Source organism: Podarcis erhardii (genome assembly GCF_964252035.2).
Source record: "Podarcis erhardii genome assembly, chromosome: 4".
NCBI lineage: Eukaryota > Metazoa > Chordata > Lepidosauria > Squamata > Lacertidae > Podarcis > Podarcis erhardii.
In genome coordinates this window covers 55,696,118-55,717,857 of record NC_138508.1, presented here as the reverse complement: position 1 = coordinate 55,717,857, position 21,740 = coordinate 55,696,118, and the positions used below count along the sequence as shown (strand labels likewise).

The following is a 21,740-nucleotide window of genomic DNA, read 5'->3' as shown; positions in this document are numbered from 1 at the left end:
GTAAGCCACCCCCCCCCCAAAAAAAAAACCCCAGTTACTCAAGCCCCAATGAATCCAGGGTCAGTTACTCTCTCACAATGACAATTACGATTGCAACCCTACTTCAGATTTGTGAAGCAGGCAGTCTATTGACACCCTCTGACTTCAACTGAGTCTTCATGGAACAGGAACAGGAAGTGCAATGGATCTGTTCTCCCAGCCAACTGGTGTTCTTCAATTATGAATTTAAAACACATTAATGTATTAATGCTGGCAGAGCCAAGGGACATATTCAAGCTTGTCTGCAGTAATTTCAGTGCTCAAGTCCCTTTCACAGGGCACTGATGTGGCTAGGAATTTTGTCACATACTCCATATTAAACCTCACCTTTTGGAGCACCAAGAGAAATGCGCAGAGCTCCCCATGCATTTTAGAACCTCAGAAAAATGGGGTTTAAAAACATGCAGGAAACATTCAAAGGTACAGAAGCATCCCCACTTCACACGTGGAGAGCACCTCCTAGGATGATAAGGGAGGGTGGAGTTGGCATGCTTGAGCCAACACCACCACTACCCTGAATGATTTCTGTACCTGGTGAAAGGATGCTTCTACAGAGCTAGAATGAGGTGGCTACTTTTGGCAGTGGGTGTTGGCAGGGGCAGAGGAAGGGGTGTGTGCTGGGTGCGGGCCGCCCTGGGTGTCACCACTGAGGGGGGTGACAAAATGCTGGGCGCCACTCACCGTGGGGCCTGCAGCGCGCCCGAGTCACGTGTCTCTCCTGGGAGAGACATAGTGGTTTGGACGCGCGCAGGCTCCCCACTGCCCAAATGGTCAGCCCGCTGCCTCCTCCCCAGCTGTAGGGAGGCTGAGTGGGAGGAGGCAGGCAGACTCTGGAGGCCCTACGGTGTGCCCACCCCTATGGACGACTCACCCCACCCCCAGGTGCGCCGCCCCAGGCACCCAAGCAGCTTCCTCCACCGCTGGGTGTTGGGACAGCCCTCATATAATATATCAAAGAAACAGGGGGCCCCAAATGCCAGTAAGTGATTATGCTTTAGTGGAGTGTGTGCGTGTGTGTGTGTGTGTGTGTGTGTGTGTGTGTGTGTGTCTATCTATCTATCTATCTGTTTTGAAATGAACAGGAGAATATGAAGGAAGTGAGCATTTGTACTACAAACAAGTGGATTTTAAGAAAACCATTATTGCCTCTTGCTAACCTTCAGATGGCTATGTTTCCTTTTTTTATTTGTTTTGAGCAGAAATATTACATTTTTGTTTGTTAAAACTTGTCCCTTGAAATACTTGGAACAATATTTCTTAATAAAGTTGAAGGAGAATCATGGCCAAATTACAGTGTGGATTACTAAAATCCTGTAAAAGGAGTCAAACTCCCATGCATGCTTGTCCATGCAAAGCTAAACAGGAAAATGCATTTCTAATTTGGGAGATGGCAAGAAAACACAAGTCGGTCTTGTTGAACTAAGTAAATTCATTGGAAGTATTAACTGTAGGTGCATCAATGACAGAGGTTTACTATGATATCAGGGCAATTCACACACTTTTTCTTTTTTTCTTTTTTGCAGCATCCACACAACATTGCTCAGTATTTATCCACAGTCACTACTAGAATGGAAGCTCATTCGTGTTTTTTGTTTAGTTTTTTCTGGGTGGTTTGTCATGTTTGTGGTGGCAATTTTCTCGGGGGGGGGGGGGCTCTGTCACCACATATCAATGTTTGAGTCTTCCTTACCTGAGCACAACCAAGCTACAGTGGTACCTCAGGTTACATACACTTCAGGTTACAGACTCTGCTAACCCAGAAATAGTACCTCAGCTTAAGAACTTTGCTAATGCATAAGCACCACTTTAGCTATGAGGCCTCCTGCTGCCGCCACGCCATCCTGAAGCAAAGTTCTTAACCTGAAGCACTATTTTTGGGTTAGTGGAGTCTGTAACCTGAAGCGTATGTAACCTGAGGTACGACTGTATATGGGTTCCTTGTGAGAAAAAGGTTAGACATGAAGAGAAATGCAGCAGGCTATAGTAGAAAAAGTTATGACAAAAGCTTAAATTTACCTGAGAGGAAGTCCTGTTGGTTTTAGTGAGATGAATTTCCCTGTTAATATGATCAGAGTACAAACCCCATTGAAATTAATGTGACTTAAGATTCACAATAATAAATTTTGTGAAATAAAATTAATGGCTTAGCATTACCTCTGAAGGTAGTCTATGTGAACCAGTGCTTGTTGATGGATTGCACAAACTGTAATCTTCAATTCCAAAATTCAGTGGGAGACATATAATATATTCCCCAACATTTTCCTTTAAAAAACATTTATACATCCCCAGGAGATCCCAAATTTAATCAGAGCAGCAGCTAAAGAGCAAGGAGATGTTTAACCCTTTCTCTGTAGGATGTTTGCTCACTAAAAATCCAGTACATATTGCTAGTACCTTACATGTTAAAAAAAAATCCCTGCTGCCCCTTTTATTAGATGATGGAAATTTTGTATATTTGCAGATTTGAATATTGGCTTTTGCATTATTATGCAAACCAAGGCAAAGGTACTGCAGTGCTGTAAGTGATTCAGTCCTGTTCTGGAAACAGAAATTGAACATATTTTGACATGTACTCATAATGCTGTCAGTAACTTTTCTAACATCCTTCCTCTTTTATAAGAGAGAACTAGATACATTTATACCACCCGTTATTAGTAAAAGTCTATCATTCTGCCTGCCACTGTGATCAGCACTCACATAAAGCTCTATGCATGCACACATATTGGCTGGATCCTGAGTTGTTCCATTAGCAGAAGGGCTCTCTCTGTTAATGGAAGGGACCCCTGTCCCGTGGAAACATCTGATGGTGAAAGGCAAGATGGAGGCAATCTCCACCATGCCCCCATGTTCTCTCACAGGTCCCAGAGCCAGCTCCCATGCTGTTCTGTAGGGTAACCCCATAATCTGAACAAAACAAATTCCTTCCAGTAGCACCTTAAAGACCAACTAAGTCAGTTCTTGGTATGAGCTTTCGTGTGCATGCACACTTCTTCAGATACACACAGTGTATCTGCATGCACACTTCTTCAGATACATACAGTGTATCTGAAGAAGTGTGCATGCACACGAAAGCTCATACCAAGAACTGACTTATTTGGTCTTTAAGGTGCTACTGGAAGGAATTTGTTTTGTTTTGACTATGGCAGACCAACACGGCTACCTATCTGTAACTGAACCCATAATCTGAAGACATTCAGGGATTGTAGTAGCCTACAGTGGGAAAGAGGTGAAAATTCCCTCCCTCTGTTCCACCAGTGGGAACATCTAGAGAATATTGTAGAGAATATTGTAGAGAAGAGCCATAGCTCAGTGACAGAGCTTGTTTTGTCTGCAGGAAGCCCCAGTTTCACTGTGAGGCATCTTCTGGCAAGAATGGGAATATTCCTCATCTGAAACTGTAGAGAGCTGCAGCAAAACTGTTGACAACATTGAGCTAGGAGGACCAATGGCCCTAGCCAGCGTAAGGCATCTTACTATGTTCCAAGCCGTTGTATTTTAGTTCATACAAGGAGCTCTTTGGTAGCCAAGTCAAAATGTCATTCTCTTTGAACAGCTTGGCTCTTTTGCCGCATCACAACGTTGTCGTGACATTCCAGACACCATATGGGGGGGGGGGCTGCTGTTCAAAAAGAACAAGTATTATTCTCCTTTGTGATTATTGAATCAGGGTTCTCTGGATCCGTGCCTATATAGTAATAGGATAAGATGTGAGAATGAAAACACTTTAGACTAAGAGAGCTGAAACCACCAGAAAAAGGATTACATATCCAGTTTGTCATACAAAAACAATTGGGGGAGGGTTCAGTTCCATCATAAACTACGTCAAGAGACATAAGGCTTATTTCTTAAGCCTCTGCTTGCTTAAGACTGCCTTTAAGCAGCAGCACTTTTAATTCTTGCAAATATTAAAAGCAAAAAATAAAAAGGGGCTTGGGGCTTGGCCTGGCACAATCTGTTAAATGGAAGCTGCCTTTGGGACTCCATGCTTCTCCATCTCTGGGAAATGTAGTTAGAGGAAGACCTTACTTGTAAGGTGCTTGTGTTAGAAATGGGAAACCTTAACACTCAAGAACATGAAATTCAGATTTAGGAACATAAGAAGCTGCCCTAGACCAGAACAAAGAATTTGCAGTCTTCCCCAGTACTATTCTATTCTGACTCACGGAAGCTCTCCATGGGCTCATGCAATAGGTCTTCCACAGCAAGAGTTGCTTTTGTGGGAGGGGGAGGTGAAGAGGAGGAAGAGGAGAGGGAGGAGGAGGAAGAGGAAGAGGAAGAGGAAGAGGAAGAGGAAGAGGAAGAGGAAGAAGAAGAAGAAGAAGAAGAAGAAGAAGAAGAAGAAGAAGAAGTAATAATAATAATAATAATAATAATAATAATAATAATAATAATGATGATGATGATGCAGCATTTGTTGTTAGAGCTAGCATGGAGAATTGTCTTACCGAAATAATCAGTTCAGACTGCAATTCAGTATTTTTCAAAACAACAACTAAAGAACCCCTCTTGAGAGTCCCCTTTATTGTTCCTGTTCTTCTAGAAAATTCTAGATTTGAAACATTTTGTGTATTTCACTGTCTCCCTCCAAGTAAGTATAGCTCGAGTCATCTAGCATCCAGCTGATTTCTCAAGACTACATAGCAAACCAACGAGTGCAGGAGTATAGCCTGCAGAGGTCACAAGCAAAGGTAATCCTTGAGGTCTGCTCCTTTTCCATCCAGACAGTTTGGTCCCATCCTATAGGTCATCAACCACCAACTGCCTTGTGGGAAGGATCCCGATTGGGTTTTGTACTTAAAATATGTATTTTTTCATTGGGTCTTGATTTTACTTGTAAACTGCTTTGGTAGATTTTTAAACCCACCAATTTCAACTCTGGAATGCATTACGAGCAATAGAATTTGCACAATTTAAAACATACATCCTCTCATTTTAGACCTATTTTAGGTTCCACTGGGTATTAGAATGATAAGAGATACTATTATTTCCGAATCAGTAAGAGTAATGAAAATTTTAATTAAACTTCAGTAACCTCACTAATGCCTACAGTCCCTTCATTCCCTTTTTCCACAGTGCAGGTAAAAAAACCAGGTTTTCTCAAATGCCCAAAAGAATAGCTCAATAAATCTTAAATTTAAAAAAGTATCTCAGGAAATCAACATTAGGGATAGGAATTGTTTTATTTAAAACCTAACAAATCAGACTGTCAGCTCTCCTTGCTTGTAATGCATCACTGATAATCTCTCCTGCCATCCAAAATGCTTATATAGTAATCCTTTAATTTGAAATAATGCCATAATGGCATCTAATGTGTCTCATATCTTAGAATTCATCCAGTGGCTTAGACAACATGTCACAATGACGATAACTGAATAATTTCTTGTGGTGGGGGAGACTGTGCATGTGTGAGAAAGGATGAATTAAACTGCTTCCTTCCAAAAATATTTTGCTAAACATCCTTTCCATGTAACAACAAATAGTCTTTTACCCAGTTTTCCTCACAACATCTCCATAAAATAGGCATCCATCATAGCTACAGGAAGCTGAGGCATAGACTGCAATCATCTGCCCATTTATCTAGATCCAATCTCTCAAACTAAACTAAATCTAGATCTCTGGTCAGATTTTTTTTTCTATCAATCAAATTTTATTGTTAAAATCATAGGCCACAGTATTAAAAAATGCAATCCATTCAAAAAGATGACTAAAAACATCATAAATGTAATAAAGTAGTGAATCTTCTTCCTTACCATGACCAAAACCATTTCAGCATCTATGAATTTCTGATGCAGTTTAGCTGCAACTACAGCAAAAATGGACACTGTCAGCACTATAATAAAGGGTAAAAAAAAATCTGCTAGGCCAGCAGTTAAGCTTCTCTTTTTATTGAAACAAACCATAGTTGAAGTATCAGTATCAATTTTGTCTGGTTTGGTGGTGAAAACCACATCACACCGTTTTTATGTACCCTCATGCGCTATGAATCACCCACCTCTAGATGGCAGTAGCGAGGAAGCACAGAATAAATTCTCTTAATAGGAAAGTGAATGCTTTAAAAATAATTTCTGAAAAATTGAAATCCTTCTCTTAAAAAATATTTCCATAGTGATTTTTTAAAAAAATAACTTCAGAATCTAATTCCTTTACATTAGGGGGTAAATATTTCATCAATATTGATAGTCACAATGTAGCTTACATTTTCTTATTAGAGCAGGTGGGAATAACCTGTGGCGCTCCAGATGTAGGCAGAATGGCCAACCGTCAGAGATGGTGGGTTTTGGAAGTCTATAAACTTAGACCCTACGGCCCCCAGCCCTGCAATATTGTTTATGCATTACTCCACCACTTAAGAGTACAAGGGCAAAGTCCCTTTCACCCGGACACTGGAGGCAGAAATGGAAAAGTTGGTTTACCCAAGTTAGAAGGCTCCCTATGCTCATTCTGGAACAGCAACAACTTTATCAAGAAAAACCCGCTGCTAAAATTGTTTGTTGACTCTTTTGGTGGATTTGGAAAGCACATTCATTTTAATTGTGTTTTTAATGTCAGTTGTGATTACACGATTGTATATTTTTTATATTAAAAAATTCTGGTTGTAAACTGCCCTGGGAAGTATTTGTATACTGTTACAATAGCATTAAACAATAAAATAATGTGCATAACACATCATATTTGCTATCTGAAGAAGTGTGCATACACACTTCAAGCTCATACCAAGAACTGACTTAGTTGGTCTTTAAGGTGCTACTGGAAGGAATTTGTTTTGTTTTGACTATGGCAGACCAACACGGCTACCTATCTGTAACATCATATTTGCATTAATGCTGGTGGTTTTTAAAAGACCAGTTCTGCAAATGGAACATATCCGAACATAAACACACTCTGGATAGTTGTGTATTCAGTCCTCTAAATCAGATCTAATTCTAAGTGAGAATTATTAAGCTATTGTTCTGTATTTTTTTTTTTTTTTGCTGCAGGTAAGCTAGGAGGGATTTTATGTGCTAACACATCAGCACATGCATGGTGGAAAATGAGATTTCTAGTGTTATGTTTTGCGTTATGTTGCCGATTGTCCAATATGCACTTTCTTTTAACAGTAAGAGCTGTGCTGGCCTTTACTTCTGTCTTATTTAAATAAACTGTAATAGAAAAGCTGAGAAACTTTTTAAAAACTTCTGTCCCTTGCTGACCTAAAAAGTCAAAGGAGGCACAAAGTATATGCAAGCTCATTGGCGGGAGACAGTACTTTCATGCAGTTACAGTATGCCACAATCTGGCTTACTGTGATGTGCGAACCAGACCATTGAGGGTTTACGATACATATTCCTATGTCTGTCTCTGACCCTACGCATACAGTTAGCAGTGTGTGGGATGTTAATTAACTCAATACTTACTGAGTTTGTGTAGATTATAGCTTTGCAAATTTTGAGGGAGCAATGCAGAGCTTTGGGTGTACTTGCTATTTTTGGGTGCCCCAGTATACTGTTGGGTTTTGTACATTTTTATAAATCCCTTGAACTGTAGACATTGAAAAGTCAAAATTGACCCAAATCAGTAAAATGAATGGAACTAATTACTGTACCTTCAGTTGTGACAACAGTTCCCATGTACCATGTTCAAACTTCTGTTGAGTACATAAAAGAACGAGCACTCTAAACATTTATGTAGACTTTACAAAAATTAAGATACTCAACCTAGCAGTGAGGAACTAGGTCTCTGCATATATGCAAAGTGAAGAATTTGGGTTTTTTCAGCTAGCTTGGATAATCACTAGGACAAGATGTGGGATCATGAAAAAGAAATTCCATCAGGAATGATTGGAAGTATTTGATCTAGAAGCTTGGGTTTCATTTATTTCACTTTGCAACTGTTCCATTTTATTCTTTTGTTATTTTACTAGGATAACTGGTCAAGAGATACAATTTTAGGGGAGAAGCATCTGTCCTTTTTTTACTTTGGTCTTCATGGCAAATGCATTGATAATACCTGCTGGGCTGTCAATGGGAAAATGCTAAAAATAAGAAACAATATATGTGGACTTCTCTGATTACTAGTTTCTAGTTACATTTCCAATTGTAATTCATCTGATCACTAATTTTTAGTTGCATTTCCAGTTGCTACTCATTGTGCATAGCATAAATAAAGCAAACTAGCTTTACTAACACTAGATGATCAAGAAATGGTGCAATGACAAGCAAATGATCAAAACTCTTGAAGAAGCTATACATTATACACAAATTATTGAATAGGGCCACATGCTCTATCTGGGGCATGTGATAATGCAATACTATAGCAATTTTGAGATGGAATTAATGCCCAAACCAAAGAGAGGCCAGGCTGGAAAGGAAGTAAAAAAAATTCTGGGAATATTTCAAAAAGGGTGGAGTTAGAAAAGGACAATTGCATGAAGAACTGGAAAAGAAAAGAAGACAAAGATGGCTCAAAGGTATAAGGCACAAAAGCACAATACAGAGCCAGTGCTGGAAGAAAATGCATCAGCTGACTTTGCTTGAAGCAAAAAAACAGCAGTAATTGTGGCGATATAAATGAAACCTGGAACTTCCTATTGTAAACCAAACTGAATAAAAAGGCAATGAGAGTTCAGCTGCAGGTATGGGGAGTTGCACTGCTGCGAAAGATGACTGGATATGGACAGTCCTTCCCCCAATCCTTACCGCCTCTGCCCTTTCTGCAACTCATTCAAGGGCTGTGCCATGCCTTCTGCATGCTAGAATCTACTCAGCTACCAAGATCAAAACCTGTCCTTCTAACACAATCTAGCCCTAATACAGGCATAGCTGCATGGAAGGACCAGCAACACTCTCAGTACAGCTTGTTTGAGTGAACTCTCCAAGGCAAACACACATGCCACTATGGGAATAAGATTCATACAGTCTCTACCTGTATCCCCATCTTGCATGTGTCTCCTAATTCTTGGTAATGGCACTAGCATGAGAGTACAAGCTTGAGGGTTCACAGAGCTCCATCAAGCCCTTTGCCAATTCCTCCAAGGAGGCTGAACCTTCATGGCGATGGATTGTGCCCTTAGACTAGTCTAGCCCCAGCTTCAGATCTGGAGTACTGAGTACATATATAACCTGCTTTATGAACTAAGTTAGACAAAAGGAAACAGTGGATGCAAAACTGTATACAATTTGCAAACTAAAAATAATACTGCCTTTCAATATGAAGGTGTGAGCATTTCATTAGTACCTTGCTATTTCAATTAAAAACTCAAAATAATGTATTCTGCCTCCAACTTTTAATTCTATAATCCTTAAAATTCTGTGTCAAATGTATCTATGATGACATGTTGATTATAATCATACCTAGCAGACCAGGCCTTAAAGTAGGTTAATTGCATAGGAAGATTTTACTATGTTTACATTTTTTTTTCTTAAATTATTTTTTAAAGCACAGTAAAGAGTCTGAGGACAAATTATTCAACTGTTTATCATACATAAGACTGCATGACTATAATACAAAGGGCTTGTCTTTTCATTTAACGTTACAATATACACAGCAAGTCCGGACTAGATCTTACAATCTGAACACAGGTATTTAACCTTTTCCATGCTGTTTATGTTTACAATGCACAGAAGTCCTGTAACCAAACTGTGTAGTAAAGCACACAAAACTGGACTGTAACATAACACAGTATGCAGAAGCATTGGAGTTTATGATTTTTGATTATGTAGGTTTAAAAACAGTATTAGTTTTTGGTGCTTGCTAAGGTGTGGCAACCAGCACAGAAAAAAAATAGTTACCCATATTTGATACCCTTATATTCCTGGACAGCAGTAAGTACTGGATTCCTTTTTGCATTGCTAAGCTCAGTGTTCCATTTCTAAGGTGACAGCCTTTCACTCACCAAACATCTTTGAACTACAAAAGTTCAAAAATACTTTAACTCACATGCTTGACATTTCAATACAAAAGAAATATGGATCCCTTGATAAAAAAATTGATTTACAAAAATGGTTTAATTCCCAAAGCATTCTTTCACACTTGCACTGTATTCAGCCTCTCTGCTGCCATTGTGAGGACTGGTTTTTGTTTTTGTTTTTTTAGTTTTCTAGTTTTTAAAAAAACACCTTTTGTTCAGAAGACCTGACCTAGTTGGTCATGTGAAACTGACCAGTATGAAGTACATGGTTTTCTGCTGAATGACCTTTTTAAAACTAGTTTACTGGCAGAGGTAGATTACTGCTTTTGTTAACACATAAAGGGCAAACAGTGTTAAGGAAAGATAATCACTTAATTACCCCAATCCCTCAATTTTATTCACTGTGTTTTTATCCATAATTTTAATATTTTATGTGGGTCCACAAATTTAGCAACTGCCAAGCTGACTGTGTTATATTAAGGCAGCAGAACCCAAAAATTAGGCACCTGTTAAGTACAGCCTGCTAACCTCAGGTCTCACGAGCTTTTTGCTTTACTCATACTAATGTTTTGGACCTGTTCATGCAATCAAGGTCTTGCCTTCAAGTTTACATTTATGCTAATAAGGAATACAAGAATCAACTGCTGGTTTCATAGCTTCTGGATCTAGTGTCCCTTTTACTTTCAGAAGCCTGAACACACTTATAATGTAACAGATGTTGTTATAGTCTTGAATTAGATGTCAAATCTATCATGTTCAGTACACAGTTTGCTGTAAATGTATTGGCTATGAATTCAACAACAGTTCCAGTTTTGTTTAAGCAATAGTACAGCCATAATTTTCAACTGACATTTAAAAATGGTCTAGTTACACCTTGTGTCAAAGTGCAGAACTGCTACATTATTGGTTACAGACATCTATGTGCTATAAAAACAGCTTTGGTACAATAAATTATCAAAAAAGAAAATAATTTTTTGTAAAATTCACAGCATAATTGTGAGGCAAAAAAGCAGTCACATAAAATTCTGCATTTTTAAAAATGTTCAAGATGAACAGAAGACATCTTTGTGCAGAAGTAATGGTGGAGAAACCACGTGCCCAGAAAAAGCAAAACAAAACAAAAAAAGTAAAAAGCAGGGAGGGACACAGTTGTAGCTATTTCCATCAAAAGCAAACCACTACTCCTGTGACCTTCAACCAATAAGGAAGTCAACTTTATGACACACGCAAAGTGACCTTGCAATACCTTACAATAAGTGGGTCACAAAAGTCTATTTTAAAAGAAAGGCCTCTTGAATTACCCATTCTGTGTTTTCAGCATTAAGGACTGTCTGCAAAAGCATGTCCAAAAGTGATTGCATCTGAAATGGTAGGCTCCTCTAACTTAAGAGTCCAAATCCATAAGGCCAAAGGTTATCCCAAAGACCACCACTTAGACTTCCCCCTGGACTGGCCAAGACCAACCTGTTGATTGCTTCTCAGTGCACCTTAGTTACAAGACCAGCCATATTTCAATACTAGCTGATTGTGGTCTCAAAATATGAGACACACAGAATCCCATTATAATTGCTGCTTTGATTCTCAGTAGGTTCAGATAAGGAGAATCCTGATCACCGCCACTTAGCATGCTCAATGTGCCTCATGAACACCATTACAACCGTCCCTTTTTTTTTAACAGCTGAAGACTATATTTTGTAATCTGTAGGTCCCTCTTCCTCACAGTACTGCCTTTTCGTGCTCATGTGTGTTCAGGAAATTAAAATTCATATGACTCTCTCCCACCCTCTCTATTTTTTTTATTTTTTATTTTAAAAAAAAACACTCCCCAAAAGCCCATTTATATGATCCTGGGCAGTGCCTTTAAAAAGCTGTTTGCAACTAAGACCAACATTTGAACTTTTACTCCTGTTGAATGGGTGGGGGGAAGGAATCTATGACTTGGTTCTGGTAATTAAAATAGGGGCAGCAAGGTGAGACATCACCTCAAAGCTATCTAGGATACGTATCATGGCTCTAAAAACTTTACTGTCCCTTTGCAATCTGTTCAAGTTTAAAAAAATAATCAGCTTTGCCCTTCTGTAGCGGTTCAGTTAGTCTATCTCCTTCTGATTCAAGCAGCTTTGCACTTTTTTTGGAAAAACACCACTTCTATAAAAACACACAAGAAACAAATTTGTTTCAGTTTAGTCACGAGCTAGCCACAGGACTTTGCTGAACACAAACTCCTGTCATGGGAGACTCTTCTCTATCAATTCCCTGCCTCATTGCAAGGTGTCCTTCAGTCATGTAATGAGCAGGACCTGTATTAGCAGAAAATTGGTATGTTGGATGTCCTGCTATGCCAGTTTCTTGGCGTGGATTAGAGTAGACTGTTAAATTGACGTCCATAGCTCCATTTTGTCCAAAGTCCAATGAATTAGCAGCCACTGGGCGGTTCTGATAGGCTTGATTGCCTTGATTACCAGTTGAGGAGGAAGATGTGGAGGAAGAAGTAGTTGAGGAAGACAGGGATGTCATGGAGTGGTGAGTATGAACCACCTCCATAGAATCCTGGGTAGAGGAGCTGTTTGTTGGAGAATTGTAGACCCTTGGCCTGGTCCGGCTACCCAAGGCCTGCTGTCCATGGTGGTGGTGGTGGTGGTGATGGTGGTGATGGTGGGAGGTGTTTCCATGGTGATGGTGTAATGCATTCTGTTGCTGAGGGGTTACGTGGAAGGAGGTTTCTTGAACTGGATGGGTTTCAACAGTGACTTGTGTAGGAGCTTCAGTGCCTGTCCAACCCAGAGGAGGAGGAAACTGCTGACGAACCTGTTATTAAAAATAAATAAATTAAATCCTTCTATTTTATGCCATACCCTTCAAGCTAAATATAAAAAACTACTTTTTAAACATAACATGTTGACCCTTATTTGATATCTTGCTTGTTTTTTTTTTCAAAGAAAAAATATAAAAGCAAACTTTAGTATGAACATTCAAAATTGAAACATTGTTGCAATCATAACAGGAGGGAAACAATGTCAGCTGGCGTTAATAATAAAACTATTGCATCAATGCTAAATTAAACAAATACATTAATATACACAGACCATACTTCCAAACAGGTATCTAAACAAGTTTGGCATTTGTATACCATACATTCAAACACAAAAGGGGCAGTAAAATTACAGATCACAGAGTAAAAAATTAGAAGTGATACACTTTGTTGCACTGATCACTAGTTTCCTTGTTCTGCAATACACTCAAGTTCTAGTTCAGACTAGCAGATCTGCATTTTAAAATGCATACAATGAACATTCACATATTCCTAGGTGTCACAGGGTGGCTTAAATGGCAGTAGTTTAACAAGTTATTGACCTAGAAGGAATTATTATTTATCCTGGCAATAATTTAGGTGTCAAAGTACATAGATAATGAAACAAGCTGCAGATATGAACAAGGTCATTGCTGTATATTAAGCAAATACTAATCTAAGACCTTGATAACTGATTTGACATTTGCAAAGCCTCATGTGGAAGTTTACTGTGCAATAATCTGGATAGCTCACTTCAGGAATAATGTTGCCAAATTAAGGATTAGAAAAGAGATGCAATTTATTAGTATGATAACATATAAATTGAACTGGATTTGAATGTAAGAGGACCTCATTTAAATCTCCATACTGCCACTAGCTCATAGAGAGAGGAATTCAATGTGCGCTAAGGCAGTCATTCTGTCAGGGCAAACATTTTAACTTGCCAGACAGAACAAGCACTGTTCTGGGAGTTCCTCCTAAGCCCCCCCCCCCAACTCCACCTGCCAGAAACAATTTCAGAGTGTATGGGTCCTTGCATGGGGCTTCTGCTGATGGGATTCATTAGCTGAATTACACTCAAAGTGGCAAGGGTATGTCACTATTTTTCAGAGCCTAACCTACCAGAAGATGCAAAGGAATTCAGAACAAGAAAAGAGGTAGGAGAGAACAGACCAGCCTGAGGTATAGCCCAATAAACTGTTATGTGCCTGAAATGACCATTTGGTCAGTTCAATTCTTTGAAATCAGAAGAGTCTGAAAGAGAGACTTCCTTTCAAGAGTCTTACCTGTGGACTATGTGTTTCACAATCCATAGCTTGTACAGCAGCAGTGAAGTGTCCACCACTATGTCGATGCTGATGTGTAGGATCTGACCGTGCCCTTCCACTGTTGCTTGTCCCAGAAGAGCCACCTTTTAAATTTAAGCAGAACCAATGTATGGAAAAGGCTATTAACATGATAATCAAGACGTCCATAATGAGTCAAGAAAACAAGGCTCCATCTAAAAATGAGTTTCTGATATACAGTCTGCTAAGAGTTTGCTGTTGCCATTCAAAGGAAACTAAAGCAATGTCTAAAATCTTTTGGGAGGTTTAAGATTAGAGAAAATAATGCCATTTTATTCAGACAGCAAATATTCTGACAAAAGCTTAGGGTGGTATCTAACTAAGTTACTTAAGTCAATTTATTTCAGTGGGTCTATAGTGAGCATGATTAACATTGGATATTTTTAGCTCCCCCCCCCCCAAATGTGATAATCAGAATGTACCTGAGCTTGAAGATGTGCTAGAAGTGGTTCCTGAAGACTGTGACTGCTCCATAGCTGGACTTGTTGACACACTGTTGCTTGTGTTTGTACCTTCATCTGCTGTTTTCTTAAAGAAACTGTGCTGCAGGGCATAATAAGGTTGAATTCGAGTTTTCGGATCATAGTCAAGCATCCTTAAGATGAGGTCTTTGAACTTCAAGTAGTCAGCCACAGTATGACCCGATTCCCCAGCACGACGTCCCCCTGGGCCTCCTGTTTCAACTCCAAGTATATTGTGAAGTTTACGGGTTCCAGGTGGTTTATACTCCTGTTAAGAAATTAGAAATTCCTCAAGCTATCAGTTCTCAAAATATTGTTGATAATATTCTAATATTAAGTACTTTAATTTTACTTTCATTGAACTTAAAAGTCTCTTTGTAAAATGAATATAAGCACAACATATTTTATGATATAATAGTGTGATTTACACAGAATGCTATACCGTGGTTTGTTTAGCTGGTGTGATTTGTTTGAACTTCTGAACCCAACCCTGGTTTGTCTTCTGGCCACCAGCCACAATGTAAAGTCATGGTTTGTTATTAGCTTACAAACAATTGTTTGTTTTAACTATGATTGTGTGTTACTTCTGAACCCTACCATATTGCTTAACCACTGGTTGTTTAGCCACCTCACCCCAGATGTTTGGCAGGCTCCAAAGGCATGAGGCAAAACCAGCTGGAAAGCACACTAAGCTGCTGACTTGTTTCCTTACTAATGAGATGACTTGTGGTTTGTTGAACAAAGATAACTGAAAGAAACTATGGCTGAGAATTGGTAGCAGACCAATATCAAAAGCCAAATTTCCTGGATCAGGATGGAGGACATTCTTCTGATAGGGATAGTTTCCCACTGGTGTTTACAAGCACGGTCCTGAATAGTCGTCTGCTTCTCCAGCAGACATCCCACTCACCACAATGACCCTGCTTACAGTTGGTGGTAGTTGGGTCGGACTTGCTCTCTCCAGGTTTCTTGTCCTGGCATTTTTATTCTATAAAGTTGAGCCTCAAATTTGAGTGTGTGGCCCTATAGCATGTTTGTGTTTCTTTCCCTTCCATTCAGCTTTTTTTATTCCTGAATGGTGTGAGTTTTGGGGAAGTTTTTCTCCTGAGTGTTGTGAGATTTCCTCCAGTTTTTCCCCTTTGGCATTTCCCTCACAATCTTAGCCAGTTGGTCTGGTGGGTGGGGAGGAGTTAGAAGGCTGTTTAGGACCTGCCTGCCGTCTCCAGAAGAAGGCATCACCCCATCAGAGGAATGTCCACCATCTTGGTCCATGAACAGAAATATATGGTAAGACAAATTTCCATGGTCTCTTCCTTAGAAATAGTTATCTTTAAATCAATGGGAGCTATAAACAAATTAGTATAAGACTGAGATTCAAATTAGCAACTTACCCTTTTTCCATCTTTGGTCTTCTTTAAGTTCCAAGTTCCATCTGGCAACTTCTCAAAGAACTTTCTTGCTTTTGGTGCTTGGTCAAGAATGTGAGCGGGTGCAATACCTAAAACTTCCACTATTTTATTCATCTGATCCACCTGTTTAGGAAGCAAAAGAAACCAGTTAGGAAAGGGGGGAAATCTATGAAGGTAAAATACTAAACAACACCATGCAACATCAGTGCATGTGGAAGTTAGCTTAAACCCTGCATTCTAGACTGCATTCCAAGACACCAAATAAGGATTAGTTCACACAATCATTTATACTGTCTGTTCCAGATAACATTAAGCCTTTGCTTTACACAACAGTAAAAAGTTCCATAAGATTATCCCCACCTTTTTGGAATTACATACCTCATTTGCACCACTGAAGAGGGGTTCTCCAGTGTGCATTTCTACTAAGATACAACCAAGGGACCACATGTCAATTGCAAGATCATAAGGCATTCCCAATAGCACCTCTGGTGATCGATAAAAGCGACTCTGGATATACTGGTATATCTGTATTGTAAAAACAATGTTATTAGATAAGTTTAAGTCTATTCTTAGTTTAGGTATTAAATCATTTACAGCCAAGCATTGTTATCTGAAGTACAAGATACGGGGAAACAATAAAAACTATTTGCAAGAAAGCTTGGCAGTTATTTAAAAACTACAGAGAAATCTCAAGGTGACCAATGTGATAGGTATTAAGAATAAATGTTACAAAATATTTTGTTTTAGTAAACATTGTAAGATCATTTTGCTATTACACTCAAAAACTGAAAATCCTATTTTATGTTAAAATTACAACTTTAGAAATTACAACTTTCTTCAGTGTATCTGAAGAAGTGTGCATGCACACGAAAGCTCATACCAAGAACTGACTTAGTTGGTCTTTAAGGTGCTACTGGAAGGAATTTGTTTTGTTTTAACTTTAGAAAAGATAGTTCTGATCAACTTTTCAAAAACCAAATGCTCCATATATTAAACTGCTGCAGCTTCCCTTTCTTCCCTGCAAAAAATGGAAGTACTTTGACATGTGTACCACACATTCAAGATTTATTGAATGCCATGTTAACACATTAACTAATCTTTTTAGAAAAGCAAAGTATTTACATACTGGTCATGATAAAAGCAGTGAATCATTTTAAATTCTTAGGATTTGCTTGGGGGGGGGAATGCAGAAGTTCTGGCACTCCTTTTTTATCTACTGAAGAACTTATTTTAATCCTTTCCACATACAAATTATGGATCTAAAATCTGTTTTGTTTATACAGATTTTTATAAACAAAACAGATTTATTGAAATATCCTGAAATTTATACTGATTTTCAAGCTGCCCTGCTTCAAATGTTAACACACTTTATAAATACTCACCCTCTGCCCAAGTTGGCAAGAACTGCCAAAATCAACTATCTTGATAGCGCTTCGTTTGGGGTTACAGAGCAAGATATTCTCGGGTTTTAGGTCACAGTGAATGATGCTAAGTTCAGGAGTTGCAAGAAAAAGCAGTGCAGTGCACATCTGTTGTGCAAACTTTCGTGTCAAGTTCAGTGAAACCCCTCTGAAGTTCGTATTCCGCAACAGGTCATAAAGATTGTAGGAGAGCATTTCAAAAACTAGACAAAGATGGTTTCGGAACATAAAATGACGCTTCAAATGCACTAAAAGAAGAAAACAACGTAATTACAAATGTATTCTTATAAGTGAAAATCATAAATACAAAATTGTCAGTTGCTAAGGTAATTTATTTCCATAATTTTTCATGCTTTAAAGCTTTATTTGAGCATCCTACATCATGTATGTCGAGATAGATACATATTATTCAATGATCCAGTATTGATGACAAGTCAACAGAGCACAAAATTTCCTAAAGTGTCCACAAACATCTGCCCCAACCTGTTTTACGTTTCCCTGTTATGGAAGATTTACCAATTTGGCCAAAGGATCATGCTTCACACCTGCTGATAAATTAAAACTACTTGCATCAATGTGATCTAAGGAAAGTGTTAGAAACCCACTTTTCACAAGGAGGTATAAGCAGATATTACTTGTTTTAAGTGAAGACAGGAGGTGATTATTTGGGGAGGGTGGGATCAGTAACTGACATGTTCAACAAATACACTGGAAAGAGGGTGGTTTCTTCTTGGTTTTTTTTTAAAAAAGAATAAACCTACTGGAAGTTCCCCAGACCATTAGTTCTACCCTAAAAACCCAAATTTTACTACTGGAAAGTAGGTGGATTGACCCAACAGCTCACTCATAAATATTGTGTTTACTGAGCCACCATTAGCAACTGGTCTACAGAACTGAGGTGGTCATTTAGGACGTAAGTTGCTGAGAAAGCTCTATGCAAAAAGTGATTTGAAATTGTTTCCAGATACACAAGCAACATTGTCCCTTTTGGATTTGACTAGTGAGGAGTTTTAATTGCCAGCCAGCTGAGTTAGCAAAGTAGCAATGTAAATGTGTCTGAATTTGGGCAAAGTCAAGCTTTGGCTACTAATATCAAGCTGCTGCCAAAATATAATTACTAAAATGAGCAATCAACACATATGGACAGTTGTTTAAATAGCTACAGATTATATAGCTGTCAAAAGTTCCACACTTGGAGTAATAATGAGGAACGATTTGGCAACAACTTTGGATACCTTTTGCAATCTGTTTGCAATTAATTGAGGTGATGCTCTGAACAAGACAACTGCAGTCATCTGAAATGTGCATCTTTGAATGAATTTCTCTTACTATAGGTAATTAGAACTATTCAGAACTTATAGATCAACCATCCCCATCCTAATGCCCTCCACATGTTTTGGACTGTGTTGATGGGGATAGGTGTCAGTCAGTAGTCCAAAACATCTGGAGGGTACCACAACAGGGCCTTAAGGATGTTATAGATTGGCCTTCCAAGTGAGGAAACCACACATCTGGACAATGATAAAGAGGGAAGGAAGCAAGAGACCAAGAAATTACAAGAAAGATTAAGTAAGAGATCTTCATATAGTTTGTTTCCCAAACATTAGGTACAAAGTGCATATTGGCAAAGATGAACTGATTTCTTCCTATTGAAAAATTTGACTGAACTACTTTAAAAAAAGAAAAGAAAAGAAAATGCTTCATCATTGTGATAAAGATGCAGATATAAAGTTCTCAAATAATACCTATATAATATTTCATTTCCGTGTCATGTTTGTTCATAAGCTCAAGAAGTCGCACTTCAATCTGGGCTTGATTTAGGAAAGCCTTTTTGTTCTTTATAATTTTAATAGCCACAAACTCTTGTTCCACACGGTCATATGCCTTTACAACCTGTAAAATAAAAATACATATCATCTCACATATATATATATATATTTGCTTTCGTAGATTTTCACGGGTACAGGAATGCAGGTTTTGGTGTCCTCGGGTGTCTTCCCGTGTAAAAGTTGGGGTGTCTAGGCGACGTTTCGACGAGGTCTCACTCGTCATCAAGAAGCCGAAAGCACCAGCCTGAAGATGACGAGTGAGACCTCGTCGAAACGTCGCCTAGACACCCCAACTTTTACACGGGAAGACACCCGAGGACACCAAAACCTGCATATATATATATATATATATATATATATATATATATATATATATATTAAGATCTCTAACACAAAAATCATTATCTATATAAAATATTTATTCAAAGCAATAGAATCTCTCAAAGATGCAGTTTGAACAAAGAACCAATGATCCCTCATAGCTTTACTTTGGACAGGGCCTATCAAATGCTGAGTCAACCTGATAAAACTAATAATGGGTAGGATTCACCTAATGACCCCCACTGGTGTAAGCCATGTGCAAGAACTTCTGCTTGCACAACAGAGCTTTTCCCCGTCATGCAGGGAAAGGAGAGATGGGATCATTCCATCTGGGAAGCATAAATGCTTGTGCAGACAGAGCATTCATCAAAGTGCAGTGCTGAATCCTACCCATATTTTTCCCATTGGTAGCCCGGATTATATATAAATGGTGAAGCAGCTTGTACACACAGTGGCTACAACTTGCCATATCCAAACAATGAGGTACTTAGGTTGCTTACCTGTCCAAATGAACCTTTGCCTATTAAAGAGTCAATTTCATAGCGATCCATCCACTTTTCCCCATTTTTCACAATGTAGTCATAGTTATCATCATCATACCCATCGTTGTAAACCTTTCGCTCCTTTTTGTGACTCGAATCATCACCTTGGCCCTGTTGGTGTCGCCGTTTCTTTTTTGCATAGTAAACCTGAAGTTACAAAACATAATTACAGGAACCAATCACCAGACAATGTTTTGTTGTTTTAAAACACTACCGTATTTTCCCAAAAAAAAACTCAATTCAGGGAAATTGTATTAATGAAGTACAACTTATGCCTTCTAGTGGCCCCATGCCAATCACTCTGAAAGCAAAACAAGGCCACCAAAATGACTACTGAAAAGAAAAAATTACCTTTTGCTGGTAATCTTTAATGCCAACAGGAACCCACCACCTTATTAGAGTAAGACTATACAACTCAATTAGCATCTTAGTATCAGGAAATGGATCATGTACAGAAAACACAAAACCTGTTAAGATGCTACTTATAATAAACAAAACCATTTGTGTGTAAATAAAAGGAAGCTGGGTGAATTATGAAAATTTACCTCATTAATATGTTTGTAAGTTTTGATCAAATCCACAGATAGTTTTCTCAGAGGAGCAGTTGCTGGATCACGGAAGGTTTGGGGCATCCGCCTCTGTAAAATGGCAATATCAAATATTACCTTAAGCAAATTGGAATAGACTAACACAGTATCTAAAATGAATGAATGGATTACCTTATTCTAGCCTCCTCAAAAGAGTACAGTGGTACCTTGGGTTACAAACGCTTCGGGTTACAAACTCCGCTAACCTGGAAGTAGTACCTCGGGTTAAGAACTTTGCCCCAGGATGAGAACGGAAATCGCGCAGTGGCAGGAGGCCCCAATAGCGAAAGCTCACCTCAGGTTAAGAACAGTTTCGAGTTAAGAACAGACCTCCGGAAAGAATTAAGTTCGTAACCTGAGGTACGACTGTAGCTTTTAAAAAAATCCAAAATTTGTACACTATTACAGTGTAAATACTAGTATCACATTTCCTTCAAAGATGAAATCACCACAATTAGATAGCTGAATCACTCCCAATAGGATTTGAAGGGGTTTTAAAGGCTATATTAATAGTGGCTGCAATCACACACCACACTACTAAACCACGTTTCAGTACAAGGTATAGCCACAGCGGTCCTTTGGTTTGACATTCTCCCATCAGCTGCATGACTGGGAGGACGAGTTTGGGAGCTTTGCCTTTTACTTTCTGAGAACAGTGGTTTGTTGTGTTGTCTGGTTTTGTAAGCTGTGGGCAACACTATCAATCCAACTTCAAATTGTGGTTTTTGAAATTGTCATGTTGAAACTGTTTCAAAAAGGAGAGAGGAGCATGCAAAGGTTTGGAAAAGGCTAAACCTTGGCCAGTATGTTTTGTTTTTCACATGTTACTTAAATTAGAAGACAGGGTTTGTTCTTTATTAAAGGCTGTGTAGCACACACAACTAAGATGTCCTGAAAATATTAGCCAGTTTATCCATTCAGGAGATCCAAAGGTAAACCATTTCCTGGGTTGCACCACTTCAGATGGGAGAAGGCATTCTGAATACTCCGACCACCCAACAATTTAAACAAACATCTTAAAAATCTGACATTAAGACATTAAGATAGTGGTTTTCAACCAGTGTGCCATGGCCCCCTGGGGTACCTTGAATGATGGTCAGGGGTGCCA

At 38.7% G+C, this 21,740-nt stretch overlaps 1 protein-coding gene across 1 annotated transcript in view; it reads right to left on the bottom strand.

Moving 5' to 3' along the window:
* Positions 1-9,474: 9,474 nt before the first annotated feature.
* Positions 9,475-21,740, bottom strand: part of DYRK1A (dual specificity tyrosine phosphorylation regulated kinase 1A) — a 100,226-nt gene continuing 87,960 nt past the window's right edge. Inside the window, exons 4-12 of the mRNA XM_081859880.1 lie at positions 20,591-20,683; positions 20,004-20,192; positions 19,099-19,246; positions 17,315-17,601; positions 16,311-16,457; positions 15,915-16,055; positions 14,485-14,791; positions 14,003-14,127; positions 9,475-12,733 (exon numbers count right to left, since the gene is read on the bottom strand). Of these exons, the coding sequence (XP_081716006.1) occupies positions 12,113-12,733; positions 14,003-14,127; positions 14,485-14,791; positions 15,915-16,055; positions 16,311-16,457; positions 17,315-17,601; positions 19,099-19,246; positions 20,004-20,192; positions 20,591-20,683 (2,058 nt within the window). The 3' untranslated portion in view covers positions 9,475-12,112. The remainder of the gene's footprint in view (positions 12,734-14,002; positions 14,128-14,484; positions 14,792-15,914; positions 16,056-16,310; positions 16,458-17,314; positions 17,602-19,098; positions 19,247-20,003; positions 20,193-20,590; positions 20,684-21,740) is intronic.